The 23,691-nt window shown below is 40.4% G+C and overlaps 1 protein-coding gene across 1 annotated transcript in view; it reads left to right on the top strand.

Annotated features, from left to right (window-relative positions):
* The window catches only part of LOC103516193 (ABC transporter G family member 23-like), a 46,215-nt gene extending 23,456 nt beyond the window's left edge, over positions 1–22,759 (top strand). Inside the window, exons 4-20 of the mRNA XM_026828656.1 lie at positions 859–991; positions 2,488–2,498; positions 2,664–2,865; positions 3,269–3,508; positions 3,814–4,013; positions 6,284–6,500; positions 7,012–7,189; positions 7,797–7,912; positions 9,291–9,361; positions 10,105–10,193; positions 14,320–14,474; positions 15,624–15,818; positions 16,995–17,065; positions 17,478–17,566; positions 20,398–20,574; positions 21,705–21,791; positions 22,505–22,759. Of these exons, the coding sequence (XP_026684457.1) occupies positions 859–991; positions 2,488–2,498; positions 2,664–2,865; positions 3,269–3,508; positions 3,814–4,013; positions 6,284–6,500; positions 7,012–7,189; positions 7,797–7,912; positions 9,291–9,361; positions 10,105–10,193; positions 14,320–14,474; positions 15,624–15,818; positions 16,995–17,065; positions 17,478–17,566; positions 20,398–20,574; positions 21,705–21,791; positions 22,505–22,737 (2,464 nt within the window). The 3' untranslated portion in view covers positions 22,738–22,759. The remainder of the gene's footprint in view (positions 1–858; positions 992–2,487; positions 2,499–2,663; positions 2,866–3,268; positions 3,509–3,813; positions 4,014–6,283; positions 6,501–7,011; positions 7,190–7,796; positions 7,913–9,290; positions 9,362–10,104; positions 10,194–14,319; positions 14,475–15,623; positions 15,819–16,994; positions 17,066–17,477; positions 17,567–20,397; positions 20,575–21,704; positions 21,792–22,504) is intronic.
* Positions 22,760–23,691: the final 932 nt, after the last annotated feature.

Below are 23,691 nucleotides of genomic sequence, written 5' to 3'. Positions count from 1 at the left end.
TTGAGCTTATAGGACAGTAATATACTACTATCAATGATGTCTTGAAATTCTACATGTTAAAAAATAAATATATATACCTATGTTGGTAACTAAAAAAAAGATAGAAGAAAGCCAGCCGTTTCGAGAACGAACATCATCCGTTCGGGATAAAATCCGCCCCGGGCGGGAATCTAACCCGCGGCCTAGCGCTTACAAGGCAGACGCGCTACCAACCAAGCTAGCTAGGACCATGTGAGTACATGAGAGATTTTTTAGAGGTTTGACGTTCGTATCCTTTTTTTTACTATACCTATATGGTTATTTATTACACTGGGAGTGTTTTGAGATAGAAAATTTTCCACCAAAAAATCGGCCGCCTTTGGCGAGTCGAGGCTTAGTATTTTTTTATTTTCCAATTACATGGGGAGTATTTTGAGATGGAAAATTTTCCACCAAAAATCGGCCGCCATGAGCGGCTCGAGACTTTTTTTCCCCCAATAGGTATTCTGCAAATGTAGGTGATAGAAAGTCAAGAGATGAACACACCAGATTTTTCTAGTATTTCCTCCATGTCTATTTTACTTAGTCCAGGTAATACTATATATGGTTATTTATTACACTGGGAGTGTTTTGAGATAGAAAATTTTCCACCAAAAAATCGGCTGCCTTTGGCGACTCGAGGCTTAGTATTTATTTATTTTCCAATTACATGGGGAGTATTTTGAGATGGAAAATTTTCCACCAAAAATCGGTCGCCATGAGCGGCTCGGGACTTTTTTTCCCCCAATACGTATTCTGAAAATGTAGTTGATAGAAAGTCAAGAGATGAACACACCAGATTTTTTTAATATTTCCTCCATGTCCATTTCCATTTTGCAGATACGGGCTCCTGGGTCCCAGTGGGTGTGGTAAGACTACCCTGCTCAGCTGTATTGTCGGCCGCGGTTCATTAGATTCGGGCAACATCAGCGTCAATGTCAAATCAAAACGAAGCATCGGATATATGCCGCAGGTGAGAAACACAAACTTTTTTTTTTTTTTTTTTTTTTTTTTTTTTTTGTTTTTTAATGGTATAATCATTTTTTTAATATCTACCTATATTTATTAGTTCAAAAAATATAGGCGTTTTAAGAGGACAGGGTATGAAAAACGTCAAAAAAACAGAAAATCCTGAACAACTCCGTCCCTGTTGTCCAAATAGGGTTTTCTGGTAGCCCTTTAGGTCCTGCATCAACCCTCAAGCGTTGTACAGTCGGGACGCCCTGTATAGGTGTAGGTACCTACTTACTCGGCGTGCAGGTACAATATTGTAGGTAAATCAACCATGTCATTTCAATGTTGTTGTATGATGTCGACCTTGCTTGAAATTAAATTGGCACAACAGATATGTACCTAAATATTATTTATACCTACCTACAATTGTACCAATACAATAAGTTCGTAGATACTAAATATGTTAGGGAGATATATGTAGGTACAAGGTAGGTAGTACGAGGTACCTACCTACATACATATATCTACATATATAACGTATTAGGTACGGTAAGTATGTACCTATTGGGTGTTTATTTTTATCTTATTAGGTATGGTGTTAGGTTTTAGGGTTTTTAGTCCGTCCTTCCTTTATTATTACAATAGTAATAAAAAGGTTTAAGGCTGCTCACTATTTGCGCCACGGGGAAAAAGACTGTTATCATTACTACCCATTATATTGAGGAAGCACGACAAGCACATACCGTGAGTATTGCTCTTTGCTCCATCATTTTTTCCAATCGATCAAATAATCGAATCATCTCATGAATCTTTGTGGTAAAGGCTAAAGGAGAGACCTTTTTCACAACTTTTGTGGATATCACAACATTACTAAGTGCCTCCTTTGCAATCAATTTCCATATTTCAATAATCTTTTCACACTGGTAATGCCGCCACTGGTCGCTACTCGATTAAAGTAACTCAATTGTCCTCACGAGGCTGAGTGCACCCCGAACTCCAAGCACAGAGCCGAAAAAAACCTCGGGTCCGCCGAGAATCGAACCCGGGCCTTCCCGAGTGCAAGCCTACCATAGAAGGACTTATCCAAACCTGGTCGACCTATATATCAAATTAAAGGTCTTTTTACCAGGAACACGAAAATGGTGGTGCAAATTAGGATAAAATTAGGACAAACGAACCTTAGGATAAAATCCGTCTTATTTGTACCCCTTCCATCAACAGAAAGTATCCTTTTTTTTTCTTTCTTTTCATGAAATCGGTATAAATTTATACCAAGAACGAACTTTGTCCGTTCAGGATAAAATCCGCCCCGGGCCGGCCCGGGCGGCAATCGAACCCGTCACGTCACCTAGCGCTTACAAGGCAGACGCGCTACCAACCAACCTAACTAGGCTGGCAAGTTGGTCAGATTTTATTTTAACTCATTAGTGTGATTGGTGCATAAAGTAGTTTTTGCTCGTTTTTGTAGAATATTTCTTTGAAGTTTCCATTTTAATCTTCTTTCCTCTGTTTCAGATTTCCCGTGGGTATGATTACATAGCGCCGTGCACTCCCTGAAACTTCGTCCCCTCCCCTAAATACGCAAAATTATATCAATAAAGAGGTGCTCTATTAAACTGTTGGTATAATGGAACAACTTGTTCTAAGCTGACAGTCTAAATAAAGCGCTTTTCAACTATTTTCATTTCCAGTGGCGGTCAAGGTCGGCGGCTCTCCCTCATGATAGCCCTGCTTCATGACCCCAAGCTTCTCATTCTGGACGAACCCACTGTCGGCGTAGACCCCGTACTGAGTGCCAGCATTTGGCAACACCTGCTCACTATTTGCGCCACGGGGAAAAAGACTGTTATCATTACTACCCATTATATTGAGGAAGCACGACAAGCACATACCGTGAGTATCTGCCCTCCTTAATGAAAAGGCAGTATACAGGTACCAACCTAATGTAAGGTCCAAGATCCTAACTAGCCAAGTAAGGTAGGCTAACTAGCCAACTAAGGTAGGCTAACTAGCCAACTGAGGTAGGCTAACTAGCCAACTGCGGTAGGCTAACTAGCCAACTGAGGTAGGCTAACTAGCCAACTAAGATAGGCTAACTAGCCAACTAAGGTAGGCTAACTAGCCAACTAAGGTAGGCTAACTAGCCAACTAAGCTAGTCGGGGGCTAAATTTATCCTAAACTGACAAGGATCCTGAGTCCAAAAAGTGATTTTTAGCCCATGGTCTCTACTTATTTTTTTTTTATTTTTTTTTTCTAAAGAAGTAATCGATTCTTTGTTGCTCTCTCATTTCCCAGATCGGTCTGATGCGGGGTGGCACATTGCTCGCTGAGGAATCTCCCAACCAGCTCATGGCGCGGTACAACTGCAACAACCTGGAGCAAGCCTTCCTGGAGTTGTCCAAGAAACAATCCATCGCATCCGGTACGCAGGACGAGACGGTGGATGTGACAGAGTCCTATCCATCTCCAGAGGACAAGAAGACGGTGGTGACTCCCCTCCAGTCGACCAAGTACATCTCCAAGGCGAGAATCACTGCTCAGCCCTTCTCTCTTCGATTTCGGGACGATAAGACCATAGCAGTTACAGTTCCCTCTGTCAAACCTCTTAAAAAAAAAAAAAAAAATGCCATTAGATCGTGTTCTGACCAATGTTGTGCGACTTGTATAGCCTTCCTAGTATATACCTACTGTAATGGAGGAGTTGCAAATGGGTAAAAATTATGAATAAATGGTCGATTCCTATGTAAAAAGTTGGGAAAAATCGAAATCTGAAGTCAAAACTCCGAAAAAGTAACTTTAAAAGGTCGAAAATTCAATTTTTAATTGCCGTTTTAGTGGAGCAAGCCTTCCTGGAGTTGTCCAAGAAACAATCCATCGCATCCGGTACTCAGGACGAGACGGTGGATGTGACAGAGTCCTATCCATCTCCAGAGGACAAGAAGACGGTGGTCACTCCCCTCCAGTCCACCAAGTACATTTCCAAGGCAAGAATCACGGCTCAGCTCGTCAAGAATTACTACTGGATGAAACGGAACAAACCGTGAGTGTTTTTTTTAAAGAGGTTTTTTTTTTGTTTTTTTTTTTTTTTTTTTTTTTTTTTTTTTTTTTTTTTTTTTTTAAGAGGTTTGACAGAGGGAACTTTAACTGCTATGGTCTTATCGTCCCGAAATCGAGGAGAGAAGGAAGACAGGATAGGAGAAAGCCAGCCGTTCCGAGAACGAACATTATCCCATCAGGATAAAATCCGCCCCGGGCGGGAATCGAACCCGCGGCCTAGCGCTTACAAGGCAGACGCACTACCAACTAAGCTAACTAGGCTGGCTCGTGAGTGTTTAGTTATCCACTAGAAATAGAACAAATAATATTACCAGACATAATGGATCTACACAGTTAAAGGTCATTGATGTGTTCATATCAGATACCCTAAAGGTAAACCTTTGAATATCAACTTTTAGGTGCGGCGACCACCGACTTGCCTTCCTTGATCTTGTAAACTCATGTACCTACCAGATTTCATCAAAATCGTGAGAAATCACTGTCGTTCGGTCAATAAAAACTTCTTTCTTTTTTTAGAGGTTTGCTAGAGGGAACTGTAAGGTCTAATCGTCCCAAAAGCGAAGACAGAAGAAAGACAGGTAGGAGAAACTTTAGAAAGCCAGCCTTTCTGAGAACGAACCTAAAGTCATATATGGGAACGTCCACCGTCACTAGAGTGACCCCAAACCCTAAGAATTGAGTACTTCTTGTCTAATTACGAAGTAATAAAAAAATAAAAAGAACTTCTGACGCTTGATTACGTTCGCCAAGACTTCAAGGAACAGATCTGTTCGCCAAGACTTCAAGGAACAGACACCTGGTGGTGTAGTGGTCAAGGCGCTCGCCTGGTAAACAGGAGGGCGTGGGTTCAATCCCAGCCGAGGTATGGAATTTTATCTGTTAGTCCCTTAGCCAGATTAAACAGGTCTACACTCTCTGTTCAAATTCCCCCAGCCAGACTAAGCCTCGGTGGTTTGGTCAAGGCGCTCGCCTGGTAAACAGGAGGGCGTGGGTTCAATCCCAGCCGAGGTATGGAATTTTATCCTCAATAGGCGCTCGCCTGGTAAACAGGAGGGCGTGGGTTCAATCCCAGCCGAGGTATGGAATTTTATCCTCCGTCTTTAAGGTCCGAAAGAAAGACACACTATCACGTCACGTGAGCTGTGGCTACTATCAACGGATTTACCTAGCTACATTATTAAGGGAAAACTTTGAACTACATCTTTCTTACTCCCCATGAGTACACGTAACCTGCCGTGACGTGATGTGATAGTGGTGTGTTTCTACGTTTAAGGTTCACGCACACTTATTCGTCACGTATACGTTCGGTCACCTTAGTTCATATTACTCCATATCTTGTTCAATATTACTTTACAGTCCGTCTCTGTTGTGGATAAGTATGTTTCTACTTCAATATCTCCACTGGTATATCTCCACATCTTTAAAGATTTAAAGATTTGGGTTTTTAAAAGATGAGTGTTCCACCGCCGTTTTTTTTTCGTAGCAATGGAACAACTGCTACATTAGACGCATGTGGCCTGTGTCGTAGCATGTCCATCCCGTAGTATGCCTCTCATCAGATGGGCGAGAAGAGACACAATACTTCCCATTTAGGTGCTGGGTCAACACGAGAACACCAGAAAGTAACCCGTTGAAATATTTGCAATCGAAAAACGAGTACAAATTTTTGTCGATGGTGGGATTCGAACCCGGGACCTTCTGCATGTAATGTATTTTTTTTATGTAATGTATTTTCCTTTGTAAAATTTCGTCATATTTTTTACGAAGTGTGTACCTACTTGTGTAGGTACTAGGTACAACAAAGAAACGAACAAACAAATGAACAAATGCATCGGATATATGCCGCAGGTGAGAAACACAAAAGAACAAAGAAACGAACAAACAATTGAACATATAACAAATAAAGAAACGAACAAACAAATATAAACAAACAAACAAACAAACAAACAAACGAATAAACAACCTCTGAATTATAGACAGGGGGCTCCGAAAAATGTCCCTGCTGGGCCCCAAAGGGGACCACAACATCGAACATACACCAAGGACCCTCGCCGAGAGCATAGATCACAGAAGAAATACTCAGCTCAATTTCTTGATTTTCTGTGAGGGTCGGTACTATGGTCAAAGCTCCGTTGAGGACGCTATTCATTAGCATGGTTTGCTGATTTTCTCTTGGGTCGGTACTAGACGAGGGTCGATGGTCGGTTCGAACCTAAAGTCATATAAGATTTCTCATTGCTTTGTTCATTTCAGAATCATGTGCTTCCTCCTCCTGCTCCCGTTGGTACAGTGCTTCCTGTTCTGCACATGTATAGGTCGGGATCCCCGGGGATTAAAGTTGGCCGTGGTAAATCATGAGTTCGAAGGAGGACTGGACAGATGTATGCAATATCCTAGCCGAGGATGCAATCTGTCGTACCCTCTGAGCTGTCGATACGTGGAGAACATACGGAAGAAAACCATTGTCATTGTGAGTCACTTCATTTATTAATTTATGTCAGTGCTTTGAGAAGTGCTGATTTATTTGTTTAATTTAAGTCTTTGTTCGTTTACAATCCATCCTTTTCTGACATTAAACGAAAAACACCCATTTTCTTAGCCTTATGAGAGAGAAAAAAGTACTCACTAGTATGTGTCTGTTATTCGGAAACTAATAATAATGCCCCCTTTCCCACAAAAAGTGTCCGCTATTCAGAGGGTCTCCACTAAATGCAGGTTTCACTGTGTTCAATTCAAATTCTATAGATGGACAGACTGCATAGGGCTTAGTTTTTTTCCAGAAGTTCCAATAAGTATAAGTAGTGCAATATTTATTTTTATTAGTGTCAGCTTAGAACTAGGTTCTATCAGGGTCGAGCGGATTGGAAGACATCAAATGCCTTCAGACACACTCCACTTATCAAAAAGGCATAGATTTACCTTTCCGTCGGGATCAATTTTGAAGAAACCATGATGAAAATATTATTCCATCTCCCCTCCAGACCGAATTCCCAGACATAGCTTCGGCCAAGGAGGCCGTACGTCACAATAGGGCCTGGGGCCTCATCTACTTCGCGCAGAACTACACGGAGGCCCTCATAGAGAGGATATCGGAGAAGGACAAGGCCAGCAAGATGGCCATGGAGCTGAGCGACGTCCATATCTATCAAGACATGTCCAGTAAGTGTGGGATTTATATCTCGAAGTCCTCATACAACTGAGCCCACATTAATTGAGTAGTCCAGTTCTAAAAGTGGACATAAAAGTGGATTTGTTTTAGGGAAAACACGAAAACTTATATCTTTTGAAACAAGCAGCCGATTTTAATGGTTTTGGACTTGAAAAAAGCTAAAATCTAAGGGAATCTGTTGGTAAAGTTGGTATACATGGTATTTCTGGTAAATATTATGACTTTAATTACCTATGTAGTTATATTAAGGTCAAAGTTCCGAGATGTCCAGTTTTGGCACCGTTAAAAAAATTGTCCCTTTTTGGAGCCGGGCTACTCAATTAAAAAACCCATAGATGGTGATTGCTTACTTGCTTAGGGCTGACATTTGGTTTCGGCTACAATTTTTTTTTTTACAAGTGGATGCCCTTCGCACCCAACCTTTGCTATTCTCTAGCAAGGAAAATTTCAGGCTGGTAGCCACCCTGTGTAAAGTCACCCAGCTAGACTAAGCTGGTCTACTTCCTGTTTAAAGTGACTCAGCCAGACAAAAGGTTCTGTTCACCACAAATAATATTCACCATAACTTATCAATACAAAACTCAATTTGCTTTCCAGATCAATACATCGGTAATCTGATGAGGCGAGATCTTCTGATGGGTTATGTCGATTTCCTTCAAGATCTGTTCAGGGATTGTGGATGGCCTCCTCAAGTGGCTGACATTCCAATCCTGGTAAGTATGTACTTATAATAAAATGGACTTTTGAGCGGAAGGTAACAACCAGGCGAAGGTAACGCCGGAGGCGTTCTCTACCACCTAATCCTTAAAGCTGCATTATCATGTGGTCAAATTATCAAATAGATGAGGATAAAATTCCATACCTCGGCTGGGATCGAACCCACCCCCTTCTTATCGAACGAAGTGAGTTTTAACTTTGCAGCTTTGAAGTCTTTGAACTCACCAATTTAGTATCCCTGCCTATCGGACAGATCTTTTCAGATTTTTTTTTTTAACCACCACAGCCCTTTTCTAATTGCGAAGAATTTCCAATCCCACAAATAGACTGAAGATGGAACCTGAGATTCCCTAGAACCTGCTTTCAACAAGCCTAGTGTGATACCCACTCGGCCACGGAGGTTGCTTATTTTTCCACATAAAACAGTTTAAACGTTTAAAGTTTAAACTTTCAACCTTTGTACCTATGACGAATACCTACGCCTACCTAAATTCTTTAGAAGACATTTGATAAAGGCGAAGCAAAATTGTGTAAACGCCTGATAAATAAGTTGGCTATGCAATGTGCAGTTGACCAGTTGTTCACTGTTTTGATAACATGAAATAGGGAAATGGTTGAAAATAGGTATCCATCCGTTTTAGAGTCCCCATGACTAGGACAGAGACTTTCAAAATTAATGGGATGAATTTAATGGAAAACCTTCAAACTCGTTCCCCCCCCCAAAAAAAACAATACTTTCTCATTACCTTGTATAGGTTCCCTATACGTAAGGGTAATAGAAAGTAAAAATATCACCAAGTTATGATCGTTTTTCCGAGTTTCTAAAAAATAGGTACGCTATGCACTCATGGCTTAAACCTCATCTAAGGAAGACAGTTAGACAGGATAGGAGAAAGTCCGAGAACGAACCCTGACTCACCAATTTAGTATCCCTGCCTATCGGACAGATCTTTTTAGAATCTTTTTTAACCACCACAGCCCTTTTCTCATTGCGAAGAATTCCACAAGTAGAGTAGGTAAAGATGGAACCTGAGATTCCCTAGAACCTGTTTTCAAATGTTTATTTATATAATGTCATTTCAGATGGAATATCATGTGGTCAAATTATCAAATAGATGAGGATAAAATTCCATACCTCGGCTGGGATCGAACCCACCCCCTTCTTATCGAACGAAGTTTTAACTTTGCAGCTTTGAAGTCTTTGAACTCACCAATTTAGTATCCCTGCCTATCGGACAGATCTTTTTAGAATCTTTTTTAACCACCACAGCCCTTTTCTCATTGCGAAGAATTTCCAATCCCACAAATAGACTGAAGATGGAACCTGAGATTCCCTAGAACCTGCTTTCAAATGTTTATTTATTGTCATTTCAGATGGAGCCTGCTATCTATGGAAACAATAACCCCAGCTTCGTGCACTTTACAGCGCCGGCCATAATCTCACTGTAAGTTAATGGTGGATTCAACCAACCTTCTTTCCAGCTTCAAACAGTCCGTTAGCTTAACAGCCCTGTTAAGCCAATACAAATTAAATGGAACTTAACTGGCTGTTAGCTTAACAGGAGTTCTAATGACTGAATAAATATTGGTGAAATCCAACATAATTATTTAATAGACCAGTTGCGCTGACTTAGGTGCGCTTTCAATGTCTGTGAGCAGAAAAATGAGGAACTAAGGAATTTTTCGCCAGCCTAGTTAGCTTGGTTGGTCTGCCGTTAGCTTAACAGCCCTGTTAAGCCAATACAAATTAAATGGAACTTAACTGGCTGTTAGCTTAACAGGAGTTCTAATGACTGGATAGATATTGGTGAAATCCAACATAAATATTTAATAGACCAGTTGCGCTGACTTAGGTGCGCTTTCAAAGTCTGTGAGCAGAAAAATGAGGAACAAAGGAATTTTTCGCCAGCCTAGTTAGCTTGGTTGGTCTTCCTTGTGAGCGCTAGGCCGCGGGTTTGATTTCCGCCCGGGGCGGACCTTATCCTGATGAGATAACGTTCGTTCTCAGAACGCTTAGCTTTCTCCTATCCTGTCTTCCTTCTCTCTTCGATTTCGGGACGATAAAACCTTAGCAGTTACAGCCCCCTCTGTCAAACCTCTTAAAAAAAGGAATTTTTCTTTTCCTTCTACGACTTCCTAACAAAAGAGGAGAAGAAAATCTTAAAGTCGAATGATGTTTGCTTTTCAGATTCGAATTCTACTTGCCTATGATCTTCACGGTTGGAGCCATCCTCATGGAAAAGATGGCCGGATTACTTGAAAGGAGTCTTGTTGCAGGTAAAGTACTTACAGCCCGTTCACTCTGAACGTTCAGCTCGTTCACAGCCCGTTCACACTGAACGAATTTTTCTTCGTCCGAAAATACAGATTTTCACCGGGCCTCAAAAATATACAAGCCGGGTTTTATGTCTTTGAGGCCGGGAAAAAAATTGTATTTTCGGACGAAGGGAAATTGCCCTCACAAAAATTCTTGTCCAATTTTCCATACGTTTCAATCTGGTAGTCTTTCACGGTTGGAGCCATCCTCATGGAAAAGATGGCCGGATTACTTGAAAGGAGTCTTGTTGCAGGTAAAGTACTTACAGCCCGTTCACACTGAACGAATTTTTCTTCGTCCGAAAATTCAAAATTTCTCCGGGCCTCAAAGATATACAACCCGGGTTTTATGTCTTTGAGACCGGGAGAAAATTTGTATTTTCGGACGAAGGGATTTTGCTCTCACAAAAATTCTTGTCCAATTTTCGGTGATTATGCAGAAGTCACGTCCGTGGAAAAGAAAAGCTCCTTTTTGTATTTAACCTAACCCTATAATAAATCCATACGTTTCAATCTGGTAGTCTGATACTGTCTTTGTCAGTTCATGAGCTGCGAAGAACTTCTTTCTCATAATCTTTTATGTCGCTATAAGTATCAAGTATAAGCAGGTACACCTAGTGCTTTGTTTAAACTATCAGCTTAGATAGAACATATTTGATTAAATAAGTGATCTCTTTAGACATGTATTAAGAGGAGTATTGATTTAACGATGGTGGTATTTCTGATTTTCTAAGTGATCTCTTTATACATCTCGGCTGGATTGGGTTCTTCCTTCTCATGACGTACTCCTCTGTGAAGCTCAAGAAGGGACTGAGAGCGAAGAGCAAGTAAGATGTCCGCCAAAATACCTAAATTGGAAGCAAGATGGCTGCCAAAAGAAATTAAAAGTAAGATGGCTGCCAAAAGAAAGTAGAAGAAAGATGGCTGCCAAAATAAGTTGGAAGTAAGATGCATCGTATTCGATTAATGTGAAACTAAACATGGCTGAACCGCTGAACCAATAAGATTGTGAGATTTCGCTCTGTGGGGCAAGTGTTTACGTTCAAAGCGGAATCTGATTGGTTCAGCCAAAAAAAGTGACATAATCGATTACGATAATGGATCCCGAAAGGAATAGGAAGAAATATGGCTGCCAAAAGAAATTGGAAGTAAGATGGCTGCCAACAGAAATAGGAAGCAAGATGGCTGCCAAAAGAAATTGGAAGCAAGATGGCTGCCAAAAGAAATTGGAAGTAAGATGGCTGCCAACAGAAATAGGAAGCAAGATGGCTGCCAACAGAAATAGGAAGCAAGATGGCTGCCAAAAGAAATTGGAAGTAAAATGGCTACCAAAATAAAATTCGAAATGATCTGGCTACCATAGAGAAGGGAAAGCTAGGAAGATATCCACCAAAGGAAATGGAAAGCGTTTTAGTATCCAATGAAAATGGACAGAAATTAAGATGATCAACAAAAGAAATTGGAAGTAAGATGGCTGCCATAGGGAATTGAAAAGTAAGGCGCCAGTTGTTGTGGATTTGAGAATATTATGCTCAATATTATATTGACTGTGTTATTTCTAAATGTTGTAATTTTCTAATGTTACCATTAACATTTTTACTGTTACTTTATTAGTGTAAATTTAGTTTTAAAGATTGGATTATTAAGTGGACTGTACCCATCAATTACCTACATAGGTAGGTATGTGTATTGGTCGGGTTTACAATTTAACTATGAGTTAAACTTGGTTTACAGTTAAACCGATATTGACAGTCCAGTTGTTTAATCGTTAAACCGAGTTTAACGACTGATTGTGGCCCCAGCCTTTAGACATTCATCGAAGAAAATTCAGACAAACTTTTTTTTAAGAGGTTTGACAGAGGGAACTGTCACTGCTATGGTCTTATCGTCCCGAAATCGAAGAGAGAAGGAAGACAGGATAGGAGAAAGCCAGCTGTTCCGAGAACGAACATTACCCCATTAGGATAAAATCCAGCCCGGGCGGGAATCGAACTCGCGGCCTAGCGAGACAAACTTTTGTGTCATGTATTGTGGTTCACAATTTCTATAAACGCCTGATAAATATATTACCCATGCAATGTGCAACATTTGAAACGAAAGTCCTTTATCATGACGAGTACCTATTTCATGACCCCATTCTATTGACATTATTTACCTAGGTATTTATTTAGTTTAGTAGATATATATACCAATGTACCTACTTTTACTCATTTATCTACAGGTGCCTATGAAAATAAAGTAAACGTTTTGTTCTATACGTACGTACTTGGACATTGTTCTAATTTCACATTTTTACTTTCTATTATTTCTAGCTATTTTTTTCTCCTTTTTTTTTTTAATTTTAAAATTTTACTAACAACCAGTGGCTCTGTCTGGCTGGGAGACTTAAACAGGGAGTTTTTTTTTTTTTTTTTAAGAGGTTTGACAGAGGGAACTGTAATTGCCATGGTCTTATCGTCCCGAAATCGAAGAGAGAAGGAAGACAGGATAGGAGATAGCCAGCCGTTCCGAGAACGAACACTATCCCATCAGGATAAAATCCGCCCCGGGCGGGAATCGAACCTGCGGCCTAGCGCTTACAAGGCAGACGCACTACCAACTAAGCTAACTAGGCTGGCAAACAGGGAGTGAGACCAGCCTGAATCCCACTACAAAGGGGAAATTAGGTTTAGAAGGACAAGGACTCTGCTTGTAAGTGGGTAAAACCCCCACGTCACTAAAAATAACTGTGGAGAGACGTACGACCCTCAGAGTACAGTTTCCTCTCAGCCAAGTTAGCATGGTTGATAGCGCGTCCTGCCTTATAAGGCGCTAGGGGCCGCGTGTTCGATCCCGCCCGGGCGGAATTTGTTATCCTGATGGCGATAATGTTCGTTCTCGGCGAACGGCTGGCTTTCTCCTATTCTGTCTTCCTTCTCTCTTTCGATTCGGGACGGATAAGAACCATTAGAGTCTAAATCCAATTTCCCCTCAAAAAACCCAAAAAAAAAAAAAAAAAAAAAAAAAAAACACTTTAGAACGTCAGTTTTAAAGAAGAAAAAATAAAAGTCACAAGGGCTGTTTCACTAAAAGTAATTAAACATGAAATGTATGGCTTTTTCTTTTTCTTTATTTTTATTACGTAATGTTACACCGCCATTAATGACAAAAATAACTACCTATAATAATTAGATAGATTATCTCCATCATAATGACAATAACTTGCAGTATTTTTTTTACAAAACAATTAAAATAAATTAAAATACGAATCGTATAATAGGCACTACAATGTTATTCACTAAACAAGGTTCAAAGATAAATAAATTCATAAAGTTTCTTCTTGGAAGTCAAAATACAAGACTATTAAATTTGTTAAATGGAAAATGGAAAAATATTTTCTATAACTTTCATTGTCTGAAATTAAGTTGTTTGTAAAAAAAATCACAATGAAAGAAAATCAATGTTACGTTAAAATTCTATTAAAGCGCCTTTTAAAGCCTACTTAAAGTACCGAAAAAAATCACAATGAAAATTAAAGGTCCTTTTAAAGCTTTAAAAAAATGCCTGTACCTAATGGTAAATATGGGTACTTAGAAACCTTTTAAATACATAATCTAATCTTTGAAACAAACCAGCTGAATTGTAAATCTAATATTTTTCCTAACATACCGTAAATCAGGGTAACATTGACTCCTGAGAGACAATGATACCCCAGTTTACCGTATTTACCTTTTCGTACAATAATGTTAATTTTTCTCATTTTCTATCTCTTTTCCTACAGGTAGATATAGGTCCTCTAATACATGCCCATTGTCACTACCTAATCTCAAGTGGTCCGCGAGATTTTTGGTTTATCAATAGTGGTCCGCCAATTCTAAAAGGTTAAGAACCCCTGATCTAAATAAAGCACTACTTATACTTTTCAACTATTTTCATTTCCAGTGGCGGTCAGGGTCGGCGGCTCTCCCTCATGATAGCCCTGCTTCATGACCCCAAGCTTCTCATTCTGGACGAACCCACTGTCGGCGTGGCTTTGTTCATTTCAGAATCATGTGCTTCCTCCTCCTGCTCCCGTTGGTACAGTGCTTCCTGTTCTGCACATGTATAGGTCGGGATCCCCGGGGATTAAAGTTGGCCGTGGTAAATCATGAGTTCGAAGGAGGACTGGACAGATGTATGCAATATCCTAGCCGAGGATGCAATCTGTCGTACCCTCTGAGCTGTCGATACGTGGAGAACATACGGAAGAAAACCATTGTTATTGTGAGTTTTTTTTAAATTTATTTATTTATGTCAGTGCTTTTAGAAGTACTGATTTATTTGATCAATTTAAATGCCTTCAGGCACACTCTTCTTATCAAAAGGGCATAGATTTACCTTGCCGTTGGGATCAATTTTGAAGAAAACTCTGAGCTGTCGATACGTGGAGAACATACGGAAGAAAACCATTGTCATTGTGAGTCACTTCATTTATTAATTTATGTCAGTGCTTTGAGAAGTGCTGATTTATTTGTTTAATTTAAGTCTTTGTTCGTTTACAATCCATCCTTTTCTGACATTAAACGAAAAACACCCATTTTCTTAGGCCTATGAGAGAAAAAAAGTACCCACCATTGGGAGTGTCTGTTATTCGGAAACTAATAATAATGCCTCTTTTCCACAAAAAGTGTCCGCTATTCAGAGGGTGTCCACATTAAATGAAGGTTTCACGGTATTCAATTCAAATTCTATAGATCAACAGACCGCAAAGGGCTTAGTTTTTTTCTTTCCAGAAGTTCTAATAAGTATAAATAGGGCTTTATTTATTAGTGTCAGCTTAGAACTAGGTACGTTCTATCAGGGTTGAGCGGATTGGAACACATCAAATGCCTTCAGGCACACTCTTCTTATCAAAAGGGCATGGATTTACCGTGCCGTTGGGATCAATTTTGAAGAAACCATAAGTGCTGATTTATTTGTTTAATTTAAGTCTTTGTTCGTTTACAATCCATCCTTTTCTGACATTAAACGAAAAACACCCATTTTCTTAGCCTTATGAGAGAGAAAAAAGTACTCACTAGTATGTGTCTGTTATTCGGAAACTAATAATAATGCCCCCTTTCCCACAAAAAGTGTCCGCTATTCAGAGGGTCTCCACTAAATGCAGGTTTCACTGTGTTCAATTCAAATTCTATAGATGGACAGACTGCATAGGGCTTAGTTTTTTTCCAGAAGTTCCAATAAGTATAAGTAGTGCAATATTTATTTTTATTAGTGTCAGCTTAGAACTAGGTTCTATCAGGGTCGAGCGGATTGGAAGACATCAAATGCCTTCAGACACACTCCACTTATCAAAAAGGCATAGATTTACCTTTCCGTCGGGATCAATTTTGAAGAAACCATGATGAAAATATTATTCCATCTCCCCTCCAGACCGAATTCCCAGACATAGCTTCGGCCAAGGAGGCCGTACGTCACAATAGGGCCTGGGGCCTCATCTACTTCGCGCAGAACTACACGGAGGCCCTCATAGAGAGGATATCGGAGAAGGACAAGGCCAGCAAGATGGCCATGGAGCTGAGCGACGTCCATATCTATCAAGACATGTCCAGTAAGTTTAAAAATGTGGTCTGTGTCGTAGCATGCTCATACCGTAGTATGCCTTTCTTCAGATGGGCGAGAAGAGACACAATACTTCCCATTTAGGTGCTGGGTCAACACGAGAACACCAGGAAGTAACCCGTTGAAATATTTGCAATTGAAAAACGAGTACAAATTTTTGTCGATGGTAGGATTCGAACCCGGGACCTTATGTATGGCAAGCAAGCGCGATACCACAGATCCAACCATGCCCCCAATTTTTGTTTTATTGTAGGTACTGGGGGCACGGTTAACCCAGTAGTAATGCGCTTGCTTGTCATGCAACATGTAAATAGGAAGTATTTTTTCTCTTCTCGAACACCAGGAAGTAACCCGTTGAAATATTTGCAATCGAAAAACGAGTACAAATTTTTGTCGATGGTAGAATTCGAACCCGGGACCTTCTGCATGGCAAGCAAGCACGATACCACTGATCCAACCATGCCCCCAATTTTTGTTTTATTGTACTGGGGGTACGGTTAGCCCAGTGGTAATGCGCTTGCTTGTCATGCAAAAGGTAAATGGGAAGTATTTTTTCTCTTCTCGCCCATCTGGTAAGAAGCTAAGAAGCATAGGTACTACGGGATGGGGGCGTTCTCTACCACCTAATCCTTAAAGCTGCATTATCATGTGGTCAAATTATCAAATAGATGAGGATAAAATTCCATACCTCGGCTGGGATCGAACCCACCCCCTTCTTATCGAACGAAGTGAGTTTTAACTTTGCAGCTTTGAAGTCTTTGAACTCACCAATTTAGTATCCCTGCCTATCGGACAGATCTTTTCAGATTTTTTTTTTTAACCACCACAGCCCTTTTCTAATTGCGAAGAATTTCCAATCCCACAAATAGACTGAAGATGGAACCTGAGATTCCCTAGAACCTGCTTTCAAATAATGGCTTACCTTATTTTCTATTTGACTAGGGTTCTCAGTTGGGGATTATTATTTACACCGACTCGAGTTTCGCCTCACTCGTAGGCTTTTTCAAAATGACTGAGCCTACGAGTGAGGCGAAACTCGAGTCGGTGTAAATAATAATCCCCAACTGAGAACCCTAGTCAAATAGAAAATAAGGTAAGCCATTATCTAATTTGGGTGTCTAATATGAATCTAATTAATAATAATACTGCTTTCAAATGTTTATTTATATAATGTCATTTCAGATGGAGCCTGCTATATATGGAAACAATAACCCCAGCTTCGTGCACTTTACAGCGCCGGCCATAATCTCACTGTAAGTTCAATCACTTAATAGACCAGTTGCGCTGACTTAGGTCGGATTTCGAAGTGGTGGGGTTTCAAAGTCAATAAGCAGAAAAATGAGGAACTAGGGAAACAAAAAGGAGGACTTTTTAGAATTTTTTGCCAGCCTAGTGAGCTTGGTTGGTCTGCCTTGTGAGCGCTAGGCCGCGAATTTCATTCCCGACCGCGGCGGATTTTATCCTGATGGGATAACGTTCGTTCTCAGAACGGCTGGCTTTCTCCTATCCTATCTTCCTTCTCTCTTCGATTTCGGGACGATAAAACCTTAGCAGTTACAGTCCCCTCTGTCAATCCTCTAAAGAAGGAATTTTTCTTTTCCTTCTACGACTTCCTAACAAAAGAGGAGAAGAAAATCTTAAAGTCGAATGATGTTTGCTTTTCAGATTCGAATTCTACTTGCCTATGATCTTCACGGTTGGAGCCATCCTCATGGAAAAGATGGCCGGATTACTTGAAAGGAGTCTTGTTGCAGGTAAAGTACTTACAGCCCGTTCACTCTGAACGAATTTTTCTTCGTCCCAAAATTCAAAATTTCTCCGGGCCTCAAAAATATACAATCCGGGTTTTATGTCTTCGAGGCCGGGAGAAAATTTGTATTTTCGGACGAAGGGATTTCGCTCTCACAAAAATTCTTGTCCAATTTTCGGTAATTATACAGAAGTCACGTCCGTGGAAAAGAAAAGCTCCTTTTTGTATTTAACCTAACCCTATAATAGATCCATACGTTTCAATCTGGTAGTCTGGTAGGTACTGTCTTTGTCAGTTCATGAGCTGCGAAGAACTTCTTTCTCATAATCTTTTATGTCGCTATAAGTATCAAGTATAAGCAGGTACACCTAGGGCTTTGTTTAAACTGTCAGCTTAGATAGAACATATTTGATTAAATAAGTGATCTCTTTAGACATGTAATGTGTTCATATCAGATACCCTAAAGGTAAACCTTTGAATATCCACTTTTAGGTGCGGCGACCACCGACATGCCTTCCTTGATCTTGTAAACTCATAGACCAGATTTCATCAAAATCGCGAGAAATCACTGTCCTTCGGTCAATAAAAACTTCTTTCTTTTTTTAGAGGTTTGCTAGAGGGAACTGTAAGGTCTAATCATCCCAAAAGCGAAGACAGAAGGAAGACAGGCAGGAGAAACTTTAGAACTGAACGCATCCACAGTCAGATAGGTGACAACGGAAATGCCAAGTAACGTCGATAGAATGCCCATCAGGAATGCCATGATGCTCAGGACTGGATTGATATTCAAATGTTTCCTATTTCTGTTCTTAGATTCCTTAGTTAATTTCAGTCTAATCGTTCTTAGTTGACTTCAGTCCTTCAGTGTCCAGTCCTACATGACTGTATTAAGAGGAGTATTGATTTAACGAGGGTGGTATTTTTGATTTTCTGAACTGAACGCATCCACAGTCAGATAGGTGACAACGGAAATGCCAAGTAACGTCGATAGAATGCCCATCAGGAATGCCATGATGCTCAGGGCTGGATTGATATTCAAATGTTTCCTATTTCTGTTCTTAGATTCCTTAGTTAATTTCAGTCTAATCGTTCTTAGTTGACTTCAGTCCTTCAGTGTCCAGTCCTACTATGAATGGTAGATGAACTTTCGGAACACCGAATAGTTCGCTTTAACTTTTCAGCGATAACAAGTTCTGTGAGTTGTATTAAACGTATTTTGAATTGTTATTCCAGGTTGATTCAATAACTTCGTAAGTTCTACGACGGTTTATAACATTTGCTGTCAATTTAAAGCATTTTTGTGAGAGTTGAGAGGTGTAGTTTATGTGTCTACTATGAATGGTAGATGAACTTTCGGAACACCGAATAGTTCGCTTTAACTTTTCAGCGATAACAAGTTCTGTGAGTTGTAAACGTACTTTGAATTGTTATTCCAGGTTGATTCAATAACTTCGTAAGTTCTACGACGGTTTATAACATTTGCTGTCAATTTTTTGTGAGAGGTGTAGTTTGTGTTGTAGTGATTCTTGTGTTTTGACTTTGCCTGAATTGAATTTAGATTGGGATTTTCTTCGGAAGTTTTGTGACTAGTTTAATGGAGACGCGAGAGGAGCAAATGCATGAGAAATAAAATGGTGGCTGGTAACTATACCTTATAAGTTTTCGCCAGTACCTGCTTACTTTCCGCGTTCAATGTCACCAAACCAATGCCATTAGATCGTGTAGGTACTGACCAATGTTGTGCGTCTTGTATAGCCTTCTGGTCAGCTGTACCTAGTACCTACTATAAATAAAATAATATATAATAAAAATAAATGTCTTTTCTTTGTGTTACTATATCACAACTTTGGTGCTCACTGCAGCATTGTAGGATTTTTCCAAATACATATATCGCAATAATCCAGCTCCCAATTACCTACCATGCTGGCACCGGTCGCTATGCGCATTTATATTACATAGCTACTCATTTTCCTCACGAGGATGAGTGGGCCCCGTAACGGCCAGTCACGGAATCAATCATTTGCATGATACAAATTTCTTGACCCCGCCAGGAATCGAACCCGGGTCTCCCGCGTGCAAGGCGAGCGCAGTGACCACTACGCCATGGGAGCTGACCTAGTACCTACTATAATGGCCACCACTTACGCTCAGACCGACTGACAGACCTGATTTTGTGAGACCGCGGTCTGTCATACAGTCTGAGTGGCGGGAATCAGGTAGCTTTAGGTCGTTGGTCTCGCGATTCGTGGGATGCAGCACCTGTTGTTGATTATTTAATCACGCATCTCTTTGGCATCGACAAGTCCTCTACCTAGACCTAGAGAAGAGGTTTTTTTTTAAGTTACCTACTGAATTGTTGCAAAAGTGTTCCTGGATTGTTGAGAATCGATGTTTCTGATGAGAATGTTGCTGGTGTCTGGCGTTTACTAGGCTTTAATACAAGCATTTTATTTATTTTAATTTACTTACTTACTGCCAGGGCCATTTGAAGCCTAAAGGACTTTTTGCCTCGCTAATTTTGCCTCGCCATTCTGTTCTGTCTTGCGCGTCTTCTTCCGTGATGTTGATTTTTGCCATGTCTCTCTTGATCTGGTCTTTCCAACTCTCATTTAAATTTAGGTTCAATTTATTTAGGACGTGTAATACAAACTCATTCTTTTCCCCCAGGTATCACAATCCCGGAAGTGATCCTGTCCCACATTGTGGTTCAGCTGGTAGTCTGTCATGTTGATTTTTGCCATGTCTCTCTTGATCTGGTCTTTCCATCTCTTATTTAAATTTAGGTTCAATTTATTTAGGACGTGTAATAGGTACAAACTTATTCTTTTTCCCCAGGTATCACAATCCCGGAAGTGATCCTGTCCCACATTGTGGTTCAGCTGGTAGTTCTGGTCATTCAGACCGCCATCATGATGTTTGTTCTGTTTGTGCTGTTCGATAATCCACTCATAGGTTCGATACCATGGTCCCTCACTTTACTCCTGTCTATAGGACTTGCCGGCATGTGTTATGGTAAGTACGGAGCATTGGAAGAAAAGAAAATGAAAATCGCTATAAATAACGCGCTTGCTTGCCATGCAGAAGGTCCCGATCCACTCATAGGTTCGATACCATGGTCCCTCACTTTACTCCTGTCTATAGGACTTGCCGGCATGTGTTATGGTAAGTACGGAGCATTAGAAGAAACAAGCTGGGTCCGTCCCTCCGGGAATTTTTTAGCTCGTAGTTTATTCGATCGTGATTAGAGAAAATCAGTACCTATGTACCTACCTAATTTGTTTAATATTCAGTTTATTGATTTTTTAGCCCGTAGTTTATTCGATCGTGGTTAAAGAATACCTACCTATGTACCTACCTAATTTGTTTAATATTCAGTATATTAACATGATTTGATTTTTTGATTTTACTTTCATGTAATGATTTAAAATCAAGACTAGAGCCCGTTCTCCCTTTATTTCCAATACAATGTTTAAGTCACCCATCCAGTTATTGGGCTTCCTCGGCGTAGCTTAACATAGGTAACGCTAAATCCGGTCTTAAATTAACGACTGAAGTGTTATCTAAAAATTTCTCACTTTGAATTCATAGGTCGTCGCGACAAATTTCAAGATCAGAGCTCATTTGTGTAAGAAAATGTGAGGTCGTCGCGACAAATTTCGAGATCAGAGCTCATTTGTGTGAGAAAATGTGAAAAAAATCCCCCAAAAACTAGTTTTTTTGGTTTTTTGGCTTTATGGTTTTCTGGACAAAATTTGCACCACCATTTTCGTGTTCCTGATAAAAAGACCTTTAATTTGATATATAGGTCGACCAGGCTTGGATAAGTCCTTCTATGGGAACAGACAGAGTGACAGACAGACGACACCGAAGAGAATACAATAGTCCGTCCCTTATACCTTTTTATTACTATTGTAATAATAAAGGAAGGACGGACTAAAAAGTATTGGCCTATAATTTGAAGACTCCACCCCTCCCCCTCTATAAGTCACTGTTCGGATTATCGGGACTCAACTCGTTAAAAAAAAGGTCGGTGGGACTCAATCTGTTGACTTTCGTTCGGATTCTTGCCCCATCCCCCTCTCCCTGAAATCCTGGATACGGACCTGCTGTGTATCATTTGGGGTTTATTGTTTTCATTTCAGGTTTCATGGTGGCTATCCTGTGTGATACAGACACGGCTGCCACATTCATGGGACTGGGCACGTTCTTCCCTCTGGCTATGCTTAGTGGTAAGTGCGAAAAACACGCTGTATTTATTTATTTTTCACCGTCGTTTTCATTTCGTAGGAATCAAACAACGGCTACATTGGACTCGTGTGGTCTGTATCGTAGCATGTCCGTCCCGTAGTATGTCTCTCATCAAATGGGCGAGAAGAGTGTGTCTCTTCTGTTACCTCCTGTTTAGGTGCTGGGTCAACACGAGAACACCAGAAAAGTATCCCGTAGGAATATTTGCAATAGTTTGGACTTTGGGCATAGTATGACAGTATGGTGCTACGGTTTTCTCAACAAAATACACTTCTTTTTCTTAAAAAAAAGAGGTTTGACAGAGGGAACTGTAACTGCTAAGGTCTTATCGCCCCGAAATCGAAGAGAGAAGAAAGACAGGATAGGAAAAAGCCAGCCGTTCCGAGAACGAACATTATCCCATCAGGATAAAATTCGCCACCAGCGGGAATCGAACCCGCGACCTAGCGCTTACAAGGCAGACGCGCTACCAACCAAGCTAACTAGCTGGCAAATATACCTGTAGTTTATTTTCTATGACTTCCTATCTTCCTAACAACCGCTTCTCTCCCCCCACGGGCGGGAATCGAACCCGCGACCTAGCGCTTACAAGGCAGACGCGCTACCAACCAAGCTAACTAGCTGGCAAATATACCTTTAAGTAATTTATTTTCTATGACTACTGTCTCCTAACAACCGCTTCTCTCCCTCGCAGGTATGATCTGGCCGCTGGAAGGTATGCATTGGATCCTTCGCTCAGTGGGCTGGGCTCTGCCTCTCACGCTTCCTACCGAGGCATTCCGTGGCATATCCGCGCGGAACTGGCCCGTCACGCATCCTACCGTTTATAAGGGCTTCTTGTCTTCTCTCGGCTGGATTGGGTTCTTCCTCCTCATGACGTACTCCTCTGTGAAGCTCAAGAAGGGACTGAGAGCGAAGAGCAAGTAAGATGTCCACCAAAATACCTACCTAAATTGGAAGCAAGATGGCTGCCAAAATTCTCGGCTGGATTGGGTTCTTCCTTCTCATGACGTACTCCTCTGTGAAGCTCAAGAAGGGACTGAGAGCGAAGAGCAAGTAAGATGTCTGCCAAAATACCTAATTGGAAGCAAGATGGCTGCCAAAAGAAATTGGAAGTAAGATGGCTGCCAAACGAAATTGGAAGCAAGATGTCCACCAAAAGAAATTGGAAGATGGCTGCCAAAATAAATTGGAAGTAAGATGCATCGTATTCGATTAATGTGAAACTAAACATGGCTGAACCGCTGAACCAATAAGATTGTGAGATTTCGCTCTGTGGGGCAAGTGTTTACGTTCAAAGCGAAATCTGATTGGTTCAGCCAAAAAAAAGTCACATAATCGAATACGATAATGGATCCCAAAAGAAATAGGAAGCAAAATGGCTGCCAAAAGAAATTGGAAGTAAGATGGCTGCCAACAGAAATAGGAAGCAAGATGGCTGCCAACAGAAATAGGAAGCAAGATGGCTGCCAAAAAAAATTGGAAGTAAAATGATGGCTACCAAAATAAAATTCGAAATGATCTGGCTACCATAGAGAAGGGAAAGCTAGGAAGATATCCACCAAAGGAAATGGAAAGCGTTTTAGTATCCAATGAAAATAGACAGCAGGCAATTAAGATGATCAACAAAAGAAATTGGAAGTAAGATGGCTGCCATAGGGAATTGAAAAGTAAGGCGCCAGTTGTTGTGGATTTGAGAATATTATGCTCAATATTATAATTATTGACTGTGTTATTTCTAAATGTTGTAATTTTATAATGTTACCATTAACATTTTTACTGTTACTTTATTATTGTAAATTTAGTTTTAATGATTGGATTATTAAGTAGGCTGTACCCAATTCCTACCTATGTGTATTGGTCGGGTTTACAATTTAATTA

This window comes from Diaphorina citri, unplaced genomic scaffold, assembly GCF_000475195.1.
Source record: "Diaphorina citri unplaced genomic scaffold, Diaci psyllid genome assembly version 1.1 scaffold1504, whole genome shotgun sequence".
Taxonomy (NCBI): domain Eukaryota; kingdom Metazoa; phylum Arthropoda; class Insecta; order Hemiptera; family Psyllidae; genus Diaphorina; species Diaphorina citri.
This window is presented reverse-complemented; position numbering and strand designations above follow the sequence as displayed.